Genomic DNA, 17,149 nt, shown 5'->3' with positions numbered 1-17,149 from the left:
TCAATCTTCTTTGTTACTTCATCAAAAAACTCAATCAAGTTTGTGAGACATGATTATCCACGCACAAAGCCATGTTGACTATCCCTAATCAGTCCTTGCCTTTCCAAATACATGTACATCCTGTCCCTCAGGATTCCCTCCAACAACTTGCCCACTACCGAGGTCGGGCTCACTGGTCTATAGTTCCCTGGCTTGTCCTTATCACCCCTCTTAAACAGTGGCACCACGTTAGCCAAGCTCCAGACTTCTGGCACCTCACCTGTGACTATCACTTATTCTTTCAAATCCCTGTCTGAGGGAGCGCCGCACTGTCGGAGGGTTAGTGCTGAGGGAGTGCCGCACTGTCGGAGGGTCAGTGCTCAGGGAGTGTCGCACTGTCGGAGGGTCGGTGCTAAGGGAGTGCCGCACTGTCAGAGGGTCAGTGCTGGGGGAGTGTCGCACTGTCGGAGGGTCAGTGCTGGGGGAGTGTCACATTGTTAGAGGGTCGGTGCTGGGGGGGGCCGCACTGTCGGAGGGTCGGTGCTGAGGGAGTGCCACACTGTCGGAGGGTCGGTGCTGAGGGAGTGCCGCACTGTCGGGGGGTTGTACTGAAGTGTAGATTTCTTTAGAATGTTCAGCTAGTGTTTCTGTGTCTGGGCCTGTGTGTGTCTGCGTTGATGAGTGAAACACAGAGATTTGTTACAGACTGCTACCTATTAACTGGGAGAAAGTGAGGACTGCAGATGCTGGAGATCAGAGTCGAAAAGTGTGTTGCTGGAAAAGCGCAGCGGGTCAGGCAGCATCCGAGGGGCAGATTCCTGATGAAGGGTTTATGCCTGAAACATCGACTCTCCTGCTCCTGAGATGCTGCCTGACCTGCTGGGCCTCTCCAGCACCACATTCTTTGACTACGCCTCCTGTTAACTGTGTGTGTGGCTCCAGGAGTGAAGTGATTGGCTGTGAGGTTTTGGAAACGTTTGTGTTTTTGCTTTCCTACTGAAGTTTCAAGCTGTCGTTATTGCTGCAGAGTTGGAGGATTACTGGGAACTGGAACACCCAGACAGCAGTCACATCCCTTGCCACTCCTATGACAAGAAATGCATCGCCAAACACTACGCTCGGATTCGTGAGAAAACTCACAACAATGGGAGGTCAAAGAACAACCACATCCGTGATGAACCACGAATAATGGCAAGTTTGGTATCAGTATTGTACCATTTCCACCTTGAGTCTCTGTCTGTGTGTGTCTGTCTGGATGTCTAATGTTCATTCACTCTATGTCGATCTGTCTCTCCATGTCACTGTTTGTGTCTCTCTCTGCCTGTCTCTCAGTCATTCTGTCTGTCTTCATCTCTGTTTTTCTCTCTGGCTCTCTCTCTCTCCCTCTCCGGTGCTCTCTCTCCCCCCCTCTCCAGTGCGCACTCTCTCCCCCTCTCCGGCGCGCTCTCTCTCCCCCTCTCCGGCGCGCTCTCTCTCCCCCTCTCGCGCGCGCTCTCTCTCCCCCTCTCCGGCGCGCTCTCTCTCCCCCTCTCCCTCTCCGGCGCGCTCTCTCCCCCTCTCCGGCGCGCTCTCTCCCCCTCTCCAGCGCTCTCTCTCCCCCTCTCCGGCGCGCTCTCTCCCCCTCTCCGGCGCGCTCTCTCTCCCTCATCTCCTGCACGCTCCCTCTCTCCCTCTCCAGCGCGCTCTCTCTCTCTCCCCCTCTCTGGCGCTCTGCTCTCTCTCTCTCTCTCTCTCTCCCTCCCCCTCTCTGGCGCTCTGCTCTTTTTCTCTCTCTACCCCTCTCCAGCGTGCTCTCTCTCTCTCTCTCTCTCCAGCGTGCTCTCTCTCTCTCTCTCCCTCTCCAGCGCTCTTTCTCTCTCACCCTTTGTCTCTGTCTCACTCGGCTCTCCCTTTTGTCTTTCTCTCCCTCTCTCCTTCTCCATGTCTCTCTCACTTTCTTGCTCTCCCCACTGTCTCTCTCTCTCCCCCCATCTCTATCTCTCTCATTTCTCTCTCTCTCTTGCCCTCTCCCCGTCTCTCTTTCTTATCTCCCTCTGTCTCTCTCTCTCTCTTCCCCTGTGTCTCTCGCTCTCTTTCCCTCTGTTTTTCTCTCTCTTTCACTCTCTTTTTCTCTCTCTCTTTCCCTCTCTCTCCTTGCTGTGCTCCTGTCAGAGCAGACGGTCAGAGAGCACCATGCTCCCTCAATGAGAGTGTTTTTTTGAGTGAGTTGCTAAGTGCAGTGCTGTCTGTCTGTCTGTCTGCTCTCACAGGCAGCTGGAAATGACCTACTGTCTTGTAGGTGAACAGGGATTTCTCATTTTTGACATGAACAATATTTATCCCTCAACAAACATCACTGACATAAAGATCTGATGCTGACCTGCTGTTTGTGTGAGCTTGCTGTTTGTAAACTACATTACAATAGTGGCTGCTTTGTTTGTGACTCTATGATTCTGTAGATGTGAAATGATTTGCAAAATGTTGATAAACCCAGTTGTTTCCGTGTCGCTGGGGAATGGTTTGCTCTGGTGTTGGATCAGTGCAGCATTGACCATGTTTGAAGTTGCTTTAAACTTGGCTTGACATCTGAGGAACCAGGGGAATAATGTACAAACAGCAAGTCAGTCACCACGCTGCCTTGTGCAGCTGTCTCTGTTAAATGGCTGAAGCTATTAATGCACTCCATTACTCCTCAGCAAGTTTCACCTCTACTTCTTACCCTCCTCTCAGCTCTTTGTTTAGTAGCAGCCATTTTCTCATGATTTAAGTGCCTTGGCCATGTGCTTTAGGCCTGGGTGCAGTGCTGTTATGGAGCTGCTCTGTGGCTCCACTCTCCCATTCTCCACGGAGCAGGCTGCCTGAGAACAAACCTGCCCAACATCAGGGAACAAAACAAAATAAACTTTGGAAACACAGTCGGCCTGAGCACCTGCTATAAAACCCTAACTCCTCTTTCACTAGACCCAGCAGAAGCTCAAATCCAAACTGTTTAACTCTTGCTGCTAGCTCTCCAAGTGGATTAATAATTGGGTTGGATCCAATCTAATGGATTGACTTTCCAACTGAAACTTCAATAATGTTCTTTCATTTTGCCGCCCGCAGTGTGATTAATATTTTTTGTAAATATTTCTGTGTGAAGAAATTTCATCAATATTATCCCATTGAAACCCTCCCTCTCACACTTCTAATTTTCTACATCTCACTATATTCTGAAACAGTATAATGTTTTTATTTGTGAACTTAACCTGTCAATTCTTCGGAATATCGCCCCTTCAATTACAAGTGACCATTTTCCAATTTGGTCTTTCTGTTTCAAATTGCTCTCCATCGGTTTGAATTTCTCTGTTTTGATTCCACTCTCCCAGATTATGACTCTTCGGTATTGTTTTTCCGAATTAATATTAGAATTCCCTGACTGAGTTTCTTCTGAAGGTTTTCATTTCTAACTGCAGACTTCAACCTTCTCTCTCCCTCCTACCAGTGCCATCCTTTCAGAGGACATTGTCACATTTCCTCCAATCAACAATTATAGTTTTTGAATTTCATTTTATTCAGCAATTTCCTGTTTATGATTATTATCAGCCATGATGCGGGTGAAGTGAATTAATCAACGTCTTCTTGATGTTTCCTTTCACAGGGACCTTGTCACGGACAGCTGCAGCGAGCGCTTGAGAGGTTTGCGATGTCACTGAGTCAGACACATGAAAACCTGTACCATATTCCCATCCCAAACTGTGACAGGAAAGGATTTTATCATCCAAAGCAGGTTTGTGTTTCATTGGCAATGATCACTAAATGCACCAGCAGAGCTGCTTCTCCACTTCCAGAAGAACAGTCAGCTCTCCTCGATTCCACCCGGGAAATTCTCCCCACAGAGACACCGACAATTGGAGGCATGCCTATTGCTGCTCTGATTGTACACGTCTCAATGACCAAACAACAGGACAGGGACAGCACGGGGTTAGATACAGAGTACAGCTCCCTCTACACTGTCCCCCATCAAACACTCCCCAGGGACAGGGACAGCGCAGGGTTAGATACAGAGTAAAGCTCCCTCGACACTGTCCCCTATCAAACACTCCCAGGACAGGGACAGTGCGGGGTTAGATACAGAGTAAAGCTCTCTCTACACTGTCCCCCCATCAAACACTCCCAGGACAGGGACAGCACGGGGTTAGATACAGAGTACAGCTCTCTCTACACTGTCCCCCATCAAACGCTTCCAGGACAGGGACAGTGCGGTGTTAGATACAGAGTAAAGCTCTCTCTACATTGTCCCCCATCAAACACTCCCAGGACAGGGACAGCACGGGGTTAGATACAGAGTAAAGCTCCCTCCACACTGTCCCCTATCAAACACTCCCAGGACAGGGACAGTGCGGGGTTAGATACAGAGTAAAGCTCTCTCTACACTGTCCCCCCATCAAACACTCCCAGGACAGGGACAGTGCGGTGTTAGATACAGAGTAAAGCTGACTGGCCTTTCTGATTTGGAGTTTTATAAATTAATCCCAATGATGTCAAATGGAAGGGTTTGTTATGTATATAAATTGATTCCTGGCTGGATTGTGTTGTGCAGTCACACAGCACAGAAACAGACGCAAAAACAGAAATTGCTGCAGGTTTTCTGCAGGCTCTGGCAGAATCTGTGGAGAGAAATCAAAGTTAACGTTTCATGTCTGGTGACCCTTCCTCAGAAACAGGCCCTTTGGCCCAACTGGTCAATGATGGTCAGGCTTCTCAAACTGAGCTAGTTCCATTTGCCTGCATTTAACTAAACTCCATCTCAACGTTTCCTGTTCATGTATCAGGTCTTTTTAAATGGTGTAATTGTCCCAACCTGTATCATTTCCTCTGGTAGCTCACACACGCACCACCCTCTGTGTGGAAAAATGTTGCCCCTTTGGTCCATTTTAAATCTTTCCCCTCTCACCCTAAACCTATGCCCTCTAGTTGTGGACCACCCCACCTCCCCACACCAGGAAAAACACCTCCAGCCCCTCATGATTTTATAAACATCTATAAGGTCACCCCTCAACCCCCAACGCTCCTGGGAAATAAAGTCCCAGCCTAACCCGCCATGTGTAGACAACTTCGGGTTGAATTTGAAAGTGATGTTATTGAGCTGCTGACTGTGGAATCCATGTTTCTGATGACTCTGTTTCCCGTCTCCTCCCACCTCCTCCTCCTCACAGTGTCACCCCTCGCTGGATGGAGAAAGGGGCAAGTGCTGGTGTGTCGAACCAAAAACAGGGGTGAAGCTGATTGGCTCTCCAGAGGTGAAGGGAGACATTGACTGTCAGCAGTTTCTCCTGGAGCAGGAGAAGGACTGAGCAGCTGCTTCCAACAGAATGATGCTTCACTGTTCTTTCCAAAAAAATCCACTGTTCTTTCTGATGTTATCTTTGTAAGATGGAGAGGGAACTCCCACAAGTTGAGTCAGTGTCTTCTGTGAGATGCAGGAGTGTGCAGTCATTGCTCATTCAAACCTCACTGAATCAGTGCTCAGTTACATTGACAATCACAGAATCCCTTTAAGCTTTTGTCTGCTCCTTATAGAAGTGTTTCTGTTGTCTAACGTCTTCCAATTTTGATATCTTTCTGATGTTCCTGTTGCCTGTTCCTGTGGGTTTGCCACATTCTCAATCTCTCACTCCAAGTAGGTCCCATTGTGAGCACCCACAGTAAGTGGCCATTCTCCCTGTGGCCTGTGCTCAGACTGTAGTCAGATAATTAGTGAGTGTCAGGTCACAGGGAGTGAGGACCATGAGGGAAAGTCTATGTTCACCTGTGTGCCATTCTAGCCTAAAGGTGTTCATGGTCTTTCAGTCTAACTCTCTGAGCTGACTGAACCAAACTCCTTAACTTACAACAACCAACCAAAGTCGTTGTGTCTTTCCAGTGACCTGGTGCTAAACAGTCTCACCCGAGCCCGTAAGAAAGGGTATTGAAATATTGGGGATAGGGGAGAAATGCATGAATCAGTATTAAATCCTACAAAGTGCCAATAGGGCACTGACACTCCAAACAAAAATGCATCCACATCTCACTTAGTGCCTCATTCTGTCTCGATGAGAAGCCCAGAAACCTGTTTCTTGCAGGAGTCTCTTTGATATTTACTCATGGCCAATGGAAGTTTGATCCAGTGTTGAAGGGGCTTGTGTTGTCCGTTGATATTTGGGATGGGATGACCACCAAGGTGACCCTTAAAGAGCTCTTCCTTCCTTCCTTATGACTCTCCTTTTGCCTATTATTCTGCACCTAGCCTTAGTCCTTCTAATGGCACCCAGTGGGTTACTAGGACAGATCCTCCCAATGACATGAATACCTCACTCACTCAGCCTCTGTCCACTCGCAGCTCCATTCAGCCCTGTGGCTTCTCAATCAAGTTTTATAAATCTCTTGTGAAAGGTGGCAGATGGGATACTGAGGGGGTAGTCACTGAGCCGTTGGGGCAGATTGCTGGAGGAAGATAGTTGGCTGTTATCGCTGCTGCAGAGATCACTAATTCCTGAGCAACAGGGAGAGGAGGAATTTAAAATTGTGCAAAGTTTCACCGTGAATGCTTCTATGCCTTCAGAAGTCACCGATAATGTCACTGAACAAATAAACTAGAGACCCAGAGAATGGTTTGACAGCATTGGTTCAAATCCCACCACAGAAACTCGTAGAATTTTAATTCATTTAAAATCAGGAATTGAAAGCTAGTCTCAATCTTACTGGCCCTAAAACTATCATTGATTGTTAGAAAAACCCACCTAATTCACTAATCTCCTCGAGGGAAGGAAATCTGCCATCCTTACCTGGTCTGGCCTACATATGACTCCAGAGACACAGCGATGTGATTGATGTGTAACTGTCATCTGGGAGAACAATCAGGGAGAGTGTGTGGACACAGTCAGGGACAGCCCTCATCAATAGTGTATCCGTCCCATGGAAGAATGAAAGGAGGAATCTCTGTGTTTGCAATCTCTTTTCAGGAAGTGACGGTCTGCCAGTGAGACATGAGGCAGCTTCAGCAGCATTGGGGTGGATGGTCTTCTCCTGCCCCTGAGTGTGTCCCCAGGCTGTCTGGGTGACTGCTGGCTAGGAACACAAGATGTGGCAGCTGTTTGAAGGCTTGTGGCCTGGGAGAGACGATCAAACTCTCCATGTTCCACACTCAGCATGGATTATTCAATGCTCCATTAATTCCACTGGTGCCTATACATTTCAGTATTGGAAGTATCAATCATTGATATTGATTATTTACACTTTCCTGTTTATTAGAACTACCTTTCCATCTGGCCAACTGGCAGATACTAACCAAAGTCAAGATTAGAGTGGTGCTGGAAAAGCACAGCAGGTCAGGCAGCATCCGAGGAGCAGGAAAATTGACGTTTCGGGCAAAAGCCCTTTATCAGTGTGCTTTTCCAGCACCACTCTAAGCTTGACTCTGATCTCCAGCATTTGCAGTCCTCCCTTTCACCTAGATACTAACCAAAGCCCAGTCTGGAATGGTTGAAGCAGAGAGCAGGAGACGTGTGGGAAAAGATATTCTGGTCTGATTATAGGGACTGTTCCTATACCATTGTAATTGTTGGAGTTGGTGGATAATAAAACCTCCTCTGCCCCAAACTAGGACATTGAGCCATTCCCTTCACTTGGGTGATGGATCAGTTTGTCTTCAGCTGATCAACTGGGACTGTCCACACTCAATCCCTCCCCAGGGTTTGGGTTCAGTGTTTCTGTTCCTGAAGGAGGGAGGAGGGTGGTTCAGCCAAAGAATACATTTTCTGGGTTGTATTATTTCCCCGGAATGAGGTTGGATCTCTGTTGTGAGACCCTCTGCTTATATTGGTATTTCAGACTGTAGGATAGTTTAGAATGTCCGCTGGACAGTTGGTGGTTGAGTTCTTTTTGTTAAAAGGGAGAGATGCTGCTTCCTATGCAACAGCAGCCAATAACCTGAAGCTGTTAGATAATGCAGGGGAAAGGCTGGTGTCACAGGTCAGAAACCAAGCCAGATCCAACCTCAGACTCACTTATGGTGGAGGATGTCAATCTGTTTAGTGACTCGATCACCTGGAAACTGTTGGCGAGATTGGGGGCTTTGAACCAAGCCCACAAAGAAAGGGAGAGTGAATGTTGGAGCTGCGGGAGTGACTATCCTCTCAGTCCCAGTTACAACACTGGGAAATGGAGAGCTCCCCTCGAATTGATTGCAGCTGAATGTAATTCTGGATGCTTTCAATAGTAGACATTGAAGGCCCTTCTTGTGATGCCATGGTAGTGTCCCTACCCCTTGAGCAGGAGGCCTGGGTTCGAGTCCCACCTGCTGCAGTGGTGTGTAAGAACATCTCGCAATCGGTCACTTAGAAAAAGAGAATAATGGTGAACATAAAAGGCAGGAATAATTCTCCCTGAGTTCTTTCCACTCTGCCTGTCAATGTCTGGGCTCCCCTTGGTTTCAAAACATGAACGCCACTCTGAGAGACCGAGTCCAGAACTGAAACTGCTGTCACTATGCAAGGCTACATGAGTAGGAAGGCTTTCGAGGGATATGGACTAAATGTAGGTAAATGTGACCAGGTCAGATTGGGAGAACAAGCACGTGCAGCATCAGGGAGGTCTGGGTTGTCTGGGCTGGTCATCCGAAGATGCACTATAGCTGCCTGCTGGAGCGTTCAGTGAGAATGTTTCACCTTCCAGCCCCCTGCTCCCTGTCACAATGCTTCATTTAATGTCACTCTGTCGCAGTAGGGAGCCTCCTCATTGGTCATTGCTGTGCTCAGAGCTGGGTGACCTGTGACCTCTGTTACAAGGAGGTCACCAGTGGGAAGGCAGACACTGGCCGTTGGGAGCAGATTCCCAGCTGAGGTCTGCCCTGGTCCACATTGTGTCACTTCAAAAGCAGACCCTTCAGGGACTGTCACATTAAGGTAGTGCCCATCCGTCTCCCCCCTCAACAACTTCCTCACGCTGAGACCTAGATCAGACTGTAGCAGGAACCATCAGCCAATGTTCATCCAGATGAAGGGGTTAGTACTGTCACTATCTGAGCTGACAATGATCGCAGATACCATTGAAGTTGAAGTTTACCTGAAGAATTCCTGAGGAGCAGTGAGCATTGTCACTTTAGAATCCCTACAGCGAGGGAAGGATCCAGTTTGCACAGAGCCCCTGAAGAGCGTTCTGCCCTATCCCCATAATCCCACATTTAACATGGCCACTCCACCCTAATCTGCACATCCTTGGACTGTGGGAGGAAACCGGAGAACCCGGAAGAAACCCTCACAGACACAGGGAGAACGTGCAAACTCCACACAGACAGTCACCTGAGGGTAAGAATCGAAGCCGGGTCCCTGGTGCTGAGAGGCAGCAGTGCTAACCACTGAGCCACCATAATGCCCAGACTGAGTGCCAAGTTTTTAGGACCCCAGTAGAACAGGGCTCTGCTCACTTTGGAGAGATTTTTTTTATTGCAAAATATACTTTGTTCATAAAAAGTCGATGTACATGCACAGATATTAAAGCAGTTCTGTACAGATTTTGCATTTCAGGAAAAGCAAACATTGAAATCTGACACTCCCTGCGAAAACCAAAGGCATTTCTTCCTTGTGCAGGACTATACTGATATACATTTACATTGGAGGCACCGGGAGGGTCTGGTAACTGAACGGACCCTCATTATACTCTGACGGGAAGACCATGGTCTTTCCCCAATGCCCCTTGGCAGCTGCTGGCCCAGTTTTAGTGTGTCCCACAGCACGTAGCCCTGAACCTTGGAATGTGCCAGTCTGGAACACTGGATCAGGGTCAACTCCTTGCTCTGGAAGACCCACAGGTTTCGGGCGGACCAAAAACGTGTCTCTCACTGAGGTGATGGTCCTCCAGGCGCAGTCCAATTTTGTCTCCGTGTGCGTCCTGGGGACCAGGCAGTAGAGCACAGAGTCCCGTGTCACGGAGCTGCTCGGGACGAACCTCAACACAAACCACTGCATCTTCCTCCAGACTCCCTTTGCTGAGGCACGTTCAGATGGAGATGTGTGACAGCCTCTGTACTGCTTCCCCCAACCCCACAGCTGCTCCAAGGGTGGTGTGTGATGGTACAGAACAACTGGGCATACAAATCTGACAGACCACCGACCAAGTGATGACTTGGTGCTTGTTGGAAAGTTCTGGTGATGAGACCTTCTGACTTTGACAGTCTGTCAGGAAACAACCCGACAGGATCCACCCTCTCCTTTTCCCACTATGTGTGGACCACTTCCTGATGGACTGCTGGTCAAAGGTGTTTTCCTTCATGGATTTTTTTCCCAAGGACGGGTGGCATGGAATGGTCTAACTACTTGCAGCGTTCCACAGCAGTGAGACCAGTCCCAACTCCGGGGACAGGTGGAACCATCATACACACTGACACTTGGTGTTGGTATACTGAGGGTCTCTGCACAACTTGACACTGCCACACAGAAAGGGGGCCGTCAGGAGAATTGAGTTAACTGCCTCTGTAACAAGGTTAGACCTTGAATGGATGTCATTCCTTCCACCTCTGCTCTTTCAATCTCACCTCATGCTTGGTGTAATGAAAGTGTGAACAGAAATTCAGTTTGTTTGGTATCATTGGATGGGGGACAGGCTCAATAGTGACCTGTTTGTGACAGGAACTGGTGTGAGAAACAGGAAGGGCGTTCACAGGGCCCTGTGACTGTGAGCAAAGGGAGGAATCCAAATGTGATGATGTGACTTTCACTGGTACAGAGCCTGAAGACAGGTGCCTACCAACACAGTTGACCTATATATGATATTTACTGGTAACAATCTTTAACACCCTGTGATATTCAGAATCTTTTTTAAAATACTATGTTAGAGTGTGTTTTTTTGCAAAATATTGGAATGTAATAAATGCAAATTCCATTGGTGCTGCTGTGCCCAGCTTTTTCAGGATCTCCTGTCTATCAGGTTGTTGCTCTGATGTTTGTGGGACCTTTCTGTGCATGAATTGATTGCTGTGTTTTTGACATTGCGACACTTCTAATCCAGTTTAAAGAGACAGTTTATTTTGATGACTTAAGGTCACAATAATGACCCAGCCCTCAGTGTTCCACAGGATCCCACTTTAACTCATTCCCTGATCAGATGTAACCACATGCACAGCTCAGGCAGAAAACCAGCTTGATGGACCATACTTTACAGCCACTGTGCCATTGCCGTCTTGCCAGACCCCCAGCTCCCCACCCCCCCTTCCCAGTTGTTTTGTCAGTGAATTGGGGCAGTAACAGGCGGCTCACTGCCTGTGGGGCCAGTGAGACCTGAAGGTGGGTCACAGTCGTGTCCAGTAAAGGCCATTTACCCCACACTTGGAGTAAGTCAGCAACGGAGAGTCTCATTCCAAATGACCAGGTTTCATTGAAGTGACACAAGGGAGAAATCTCCTTACGAGACTCTGGGGGTCACTGCCGGACAGCCTTAGGTGTAACCCCTTCCCCTGTTCCCACGTGGCTTCACAACAACTTTCCAGGGCTGCACCAGCCAACTGACCCCACCAACACTGGAGAAGGCTGGGGGGGAGAGGGGGGTGGCTCCAGCCCCTTCAGGGAAGGCAATTCCACCTCCAATAGCTGAATACCATTGGCCAGACCCATGTAATTCAGCTTCTCTACATCCTTCCCATCAAACACTCTGATGATTTCAGAGAGGACAAGACTGTCTAGAAATCCCTCTTCAGCTGCTGTACTCTCTCCTGGACATTGGGCCCATTGTAAGAGGCATGCCATTGGCTGGGAGATAGGAGTTTAGTTCCTGTCTTAGTGTCCCTCTACTAACCTCAGGATATCCTCGCTGTAGGTGGAATCCTGGGATGATTGGCATTGTTCAATGAGCAGATATTGAGACTTTGTTTCTGATGTTTAGGACGAGAAATGATCCAGTTGAAACAAATAAGATTTTGAGAGGGTTTGACTGGGTAGAGGCTGTGAACTGTCAACCCTCTACACACCCACCCAACCCCAGCTACTAACCTGGGGGAGCTGGATACTACCAGGAGTGGCTGAGATGTGTATAAGGAGACCCCAGAGAAATATGTGAGTGAAAAGGGGCTGGAGGATTTGCTAGTTGGGTGAGACCAAGGAGGAGACTTATGGGATCACTAACACCAGAAGGGCTGAATGGCCTGTCACTCTGGCAGCTCCCCTGTACACTCTCCCTCGATCACAAGTTTTGGCTTCAAGACTGTCTGGAAATGTGAGGAGTGCCAACCCACAGACTGAGTGCAGCAACAGTCACACATTCTCAGAGAATCTGCCGCATTTCCAGGAAGCTTTGGAAACTTGACAAAGCAGGAGGCATTCAACAACTTACATCGAAATGGTGACATAAACGCAGAATTGACAACATGACAAAGCAGGAGGTATTCAGAAAGGTGATCAAAGTGTTTCGTTGAAGAGGTCATCTTTAAAATAGCCAGAGAGAGTTGTTCAGGAAAGTCCAGAGTTTCGGCCCCAGGCTTCTTTAGCACAAATAGGATGAACAAGGGGAGTGAGGGATTCACCAAATGTCACTGTTGGAGGGGAGCAGCATTCCTGCAGGATTGCTTTTACAGGTGGCAGAGGTTACAGAGGTCATGGAGGGATTTGAGGATAAGAATTTTTTATTAAAGGTTTTTGTGGATGAGATATAAACATCTGTCAAAACGCTGACATTTTCAGCACAGGTGAGGCTGGTCCTTTTCAGTCACTCACCACATTAGACCATGTAACCCCCAAATAACATCCAGATCAGATTTTCAAGGTGAGATACGCAGTTGCTCGAAAAACCAGCCTTCGTTTCCAATGTCCAGATTAATCTTTGTTCCTGTTGCTGCTGCAGAAAGACAAAACACTGTCATGTTGAGAATCACTAATTAACATACACCCCAATACTCACAAACTCAAAAGTGTAAAAATACCTGGACTCAGAAAGCCCCATAGTCAAGGAGTTCTGATCTCCTGAGATTCCAGCAGAGGGAGGATAGATAGAGTTAAGATACAAATCAAGTATCAGCTGATTGAAAGATAGAACAGGTTTGAGGGACTGAATGGCCTGGAGCCAGTCTTCTAGTTAACAGCTGAGGCAGTGTCTGCTAGAAATGCCAGGAATAACTGTAACCTTTCACAGTTAAACAAACTCTTTGCTGTTTGAGTCTCCTGCAGCATTTGATTTAGAACCAAAAATTGTCCAAAAACGTTCATTTAGTTTGAACAATCTAATCCAGAACTGTCGCAGTAATTTTACATCAAGGCTGACTGATGCTAAAGAACATGGTGAGCAATTCACTGCAAATATGGACCAGTTGCTGGTTATTTCTTTTCATGGCTGACATTGCCAGTTCCATGTCTTTTGTCTGCTATTGCTCACGCACTAGGGATTAGGATTGGAGGAGGACTGAGCCAACGAGGAAATATCACAGCTGCTTTAGAATAATAGAAAGAGGGAACGATGCAGAAATTCCTATAAAGAATCAGACTGACCAAGCAGCGCTGGTGGCAGTCTGAACAGAACAGAAGTGTGGCTCTGGCACCAGAGCAGCACCTACAGCTAGGATTATCCTCAGGATATCTGGACAAACGGAATCCAATTCAAACAACATTCCACTGCAGCTCAGTTGACATTCGAAGGCTGGAACACGAAGGGAACACGATGAACTCCAATCACAGTCTCATGACAGAAGGCTGATTAATTTAGAATGAGATGAGGAGGAATTGCCTCAATTTAAGGTTGTAAATCATTGGAAACCTCCAGCTCAAAAGGTAGTGTTGAGGTCACAAATCAGTCATGATGTAATTGTCAGGCACAGCCAAATTACTTGGATGAATGACCACCATCTGTTCACATTGCTTTGGCAATTAAATTTACACACACACATTGATCCTCACTGGGGTACAATCTCACACACACTGACTCTCACTGGGGTACAGACCCACACAATCTGACTCTCACTGGGGTACAGTCGCACACACACTGACTCTCACTGGGGCACAGTCCCCCACACACACTGACTCTCACTGGGGTACAGTCTCCCACACACTCTGACTCTCACTGGGGTACAGTCCCACGCACAATGACTCTCACTGGGGCACAGTCCCCCACACACACTGACTCTCACTGGGGTACAGTCCCACACACACTGACCCTCACTGGGGCACAGTCCCCCACACACACTGACTCTCACTGGGGTACAGTCTCCCACACACTCTGACTCTCACTGGGGTACAGTCCCACGCACAATGACTCTCACTGGGGCACAGTCCCCCACACACACTGACTCTCACTGGGGTACAGTCCCACACACACTGACCCTCACTGGGCTACACTCCCACACACACTGACTCTCACTGGGGTACAGTCCCACACACACTGACTCTCACTGGGGTACAGTCCCCCACACACTGACTCTCACTGGGGTACAGTCTCCCACACACTCTGACTCTCACTGGGGTACAGTCCCACACACACACAGACTCTCACTGGGGTACAGTCCCCCACACACTGACTCTCACTGGGGTACAGTCCCACACACACACTGACTCTCACTGGGGTACAGTCCCACACACACTGACCCTCACTGGGGTACAATCTCACACACTCTGACTCTCACTGGGGAACAGTCCCCCACACACTGACTCTCACTGGGGTACAGTCCCACACACACACTGACTCTCACTGGGGCACAGTCCCACACACACTGACTCTCACTGGGGTACAGTCCCACACACACACTGACTCTCACTGGGGTACAGTCCCACACTGACTCTCACTGGGGCACAGTCCCCCACACACACTGACTCTCACTGGGGTACAGTACCACACAGACTGACTCTCACTGGAGTACAGTCCCACACACACACTGACCCTCACTGGGCTACACTCCCACACACACTGACTCTCACTGGGGTACAGTCCCACACACACTGACTCTCACTGGGGTACAGTCTCCCACACACTCTGACTCTCACTGGGGTACAGTCCCACACACACGCAGACTCTCACTGGGGTACAGTCCCCCACACACTGACTCTCACTGGGGTACAGTCCCACACACAAACTGACTCTCACTGGGGTACAGTCCCACACACACTGACCCTCACTGGGGTACAATCTCACACACTCTGACTCTCACTGGGGTACAGTCCCACACACACACTGACTCTCACTGGGGTACAGTCCCACACACACACTGACTCTCACTGGAGTACAGTCCCACACACACACTGACCCTCACTGGGCTACACTCCAACACACACTGATTCTCACTGGGGTACAGTCCACCACACACTGACTCTCACTGGGGTAGTCCCCCACACACACTGACTCTCACTGGGGTACCGTCCCACACACACTGACTCTCACTGGGGTACAGTCTCTCACACACTCTGACTCTCACTGGGGTACAGTCCCACACACAATGACTCTCACTGGGGCACAGTCCCCCCCACACACTGACTCTCACTGGGGTACAGTCCCACACACACACTGACTCTCACTGGGGTACAGTCCCCCACACAATGACTCTCACTGGGATAGTCCCCCACACACACTGACTCTCACTGGGGTACAGTCCCACACACACTGACTCTCACTGGGGCACAGTCCCTCCCACACACTGACTCTCACTGGGGTACAGTCTCCCACACACTGACTCTCACTGGGGCACAGTCCCCCCCACACACTGACTCTCACTGGGGTACAGTCTCCCACACACTGACTCTCACTGGGGCACAGTCCCCCCCACACACTGACTCTCACTGGGGTACAGTCTCCCACACACTGACTCTCACTGGGTACAGTACCCCACACACACTGACTCTCACTGGGGTACAGTCCCACACACACTGACTCTCACTGGGGTACAGTCCCCCACACACACTGACTCTCACTGGGGTACAGTCCCCCACACACTGACTCTCACTAGGGTACAGTCTCCCACACACTCTGACTCTCACTGGGGTACAGTCCCACACACACACTGACTCTCACTGGAGTACAGTCCCACTCACACACAGACTTTCACTGGGGTACAGTCCCACACACACTGACTCTCACTGGGGTACAGTACCACACAGACTGACTCTCACTGGGGTACAGTCCCACACACACACTGACTCTCACTGGGGTACAGTACCACACAGACTTACTCTCACTGGGGTACAGTCCCACACACACACTGACTCTCACTGGAGTACAGTCCCACACACACACAGACTTTCACTGGGGTACAGTCCCACACATACTGACTCTCACTGGGGTACAGTACCACACACACTGACTCTCACTGGGGTACAGTACCACACAGACTGACTCTCACTGGGGTACAGTCCCACACACACACTGACTCTCACTGGGGTACAGTACCACACAGACTGACTCTCACTGGGGTACAGTCCCACACACACACTGACTCTCACTGGGATACAGTACCACACAGACTGACTCTCACTGGGGTACATTCCCACACACACTGACTCTCACTGGGGCACAGCCCCCCCACACACTGACTCTCACTGGGGTACAGTCTCCCACACACTGACTCTCACTGGGGCACAGTCCCCCCCACACACTGACTCTCACTGGGGTACAGTCTCCCACACACTGACTCTCACTGGGGCACAGTCCCCCCCACACACTGACTCTCACTGGGGTACAGTCTCCCACACACTGACTCTCACTGGGTACAGTACCCCACACACACTGCCTCTCACTGGGGTACAGTCCCACACACACTGACTCTCACTGGGGTACAGTCCCCCACACACACTGACTCTCACTGGGGTACAGTCCCACACACACTGACTCTCACTGGGGTACAGTCTCCCACACACTGACTCTCACTGGGGTACAGTCCCACACACACACTGACTCTCACTGGAGTACAGTCCCACACACACACAGACTTTCACTGGGGTACAGTCCCACGCACATTGACTCTCACTGGGGTACAGTACCACACACACTGACTCTCACTGGGGTACAGTCCCACACACACACTGACTCTCACTGGGGTACAGTACCACACAGACTGACTCTCACTGGGGTACAGTCCCACACACACACTGACTCTCACTGGAGTACAGTCCCACACACACACAGACTTTCACTGGGGTACAGTCCCACACACACTGACTCTCACTGCGGTACAGTACCACACAGACTGACTCTCACTGGGGTACAGTCCCAC

General features: G+C 49.4%; 1 protein-coding gene across 1 annotated transcript in view; it reads left to right on the top strand.

The window, feature by feature from the left end:
• Nucleotides 1-10,859, top strand: part of LOC132831010 (insulin-like growth factor-binding protein 4) — a 50,480-nt gene extending 39,621 nt beyond the window's left edge. Inside the window, exons 2-4 of the mRNA XM_060849032.1 lie at nt 1,007-1,170; nt 3,596-3,724; nt 5,154-10,859. Coding sequence (XP_060705015.1) covers nt 1,007-1,170; nt 3,596-3,724; nt 5,154-5,291 — 431 coding nt within the window. The 3' untranslated portion in view covers nt 5,292-10,859. The remainder of the gene's footprint in view (nt 1-1,006; nt 1,171-3,595; nt 3,725-5,153) is intronic.
• The last annotated feature ends 6,290 nt before the right edge of the window (nt 10,860-17,149 follow it).

This window comes from Hemiscyllium ocellatum, chromosome 32, assembly GCF_020745735.1.
Source record: "Hemiscyllium ocellatum isolate sHemOce1 chromosome 32, sHemOce1.pat.X.cur, whole genome shotgun sequence".
In the NCBI taxonomy this organism is placed as follows: Eukaryota; Metazoa; Chordata; class Chondrichthyes; order Orectolobiformes; family Hemiscylliidae; genus Hemiscyllium; species Hemiscyllium ocellatum.
Note: the sequence above shows the minus strand (reverse complement) of the source record. Positions and strands in the feature narration are given on the sequence as shown.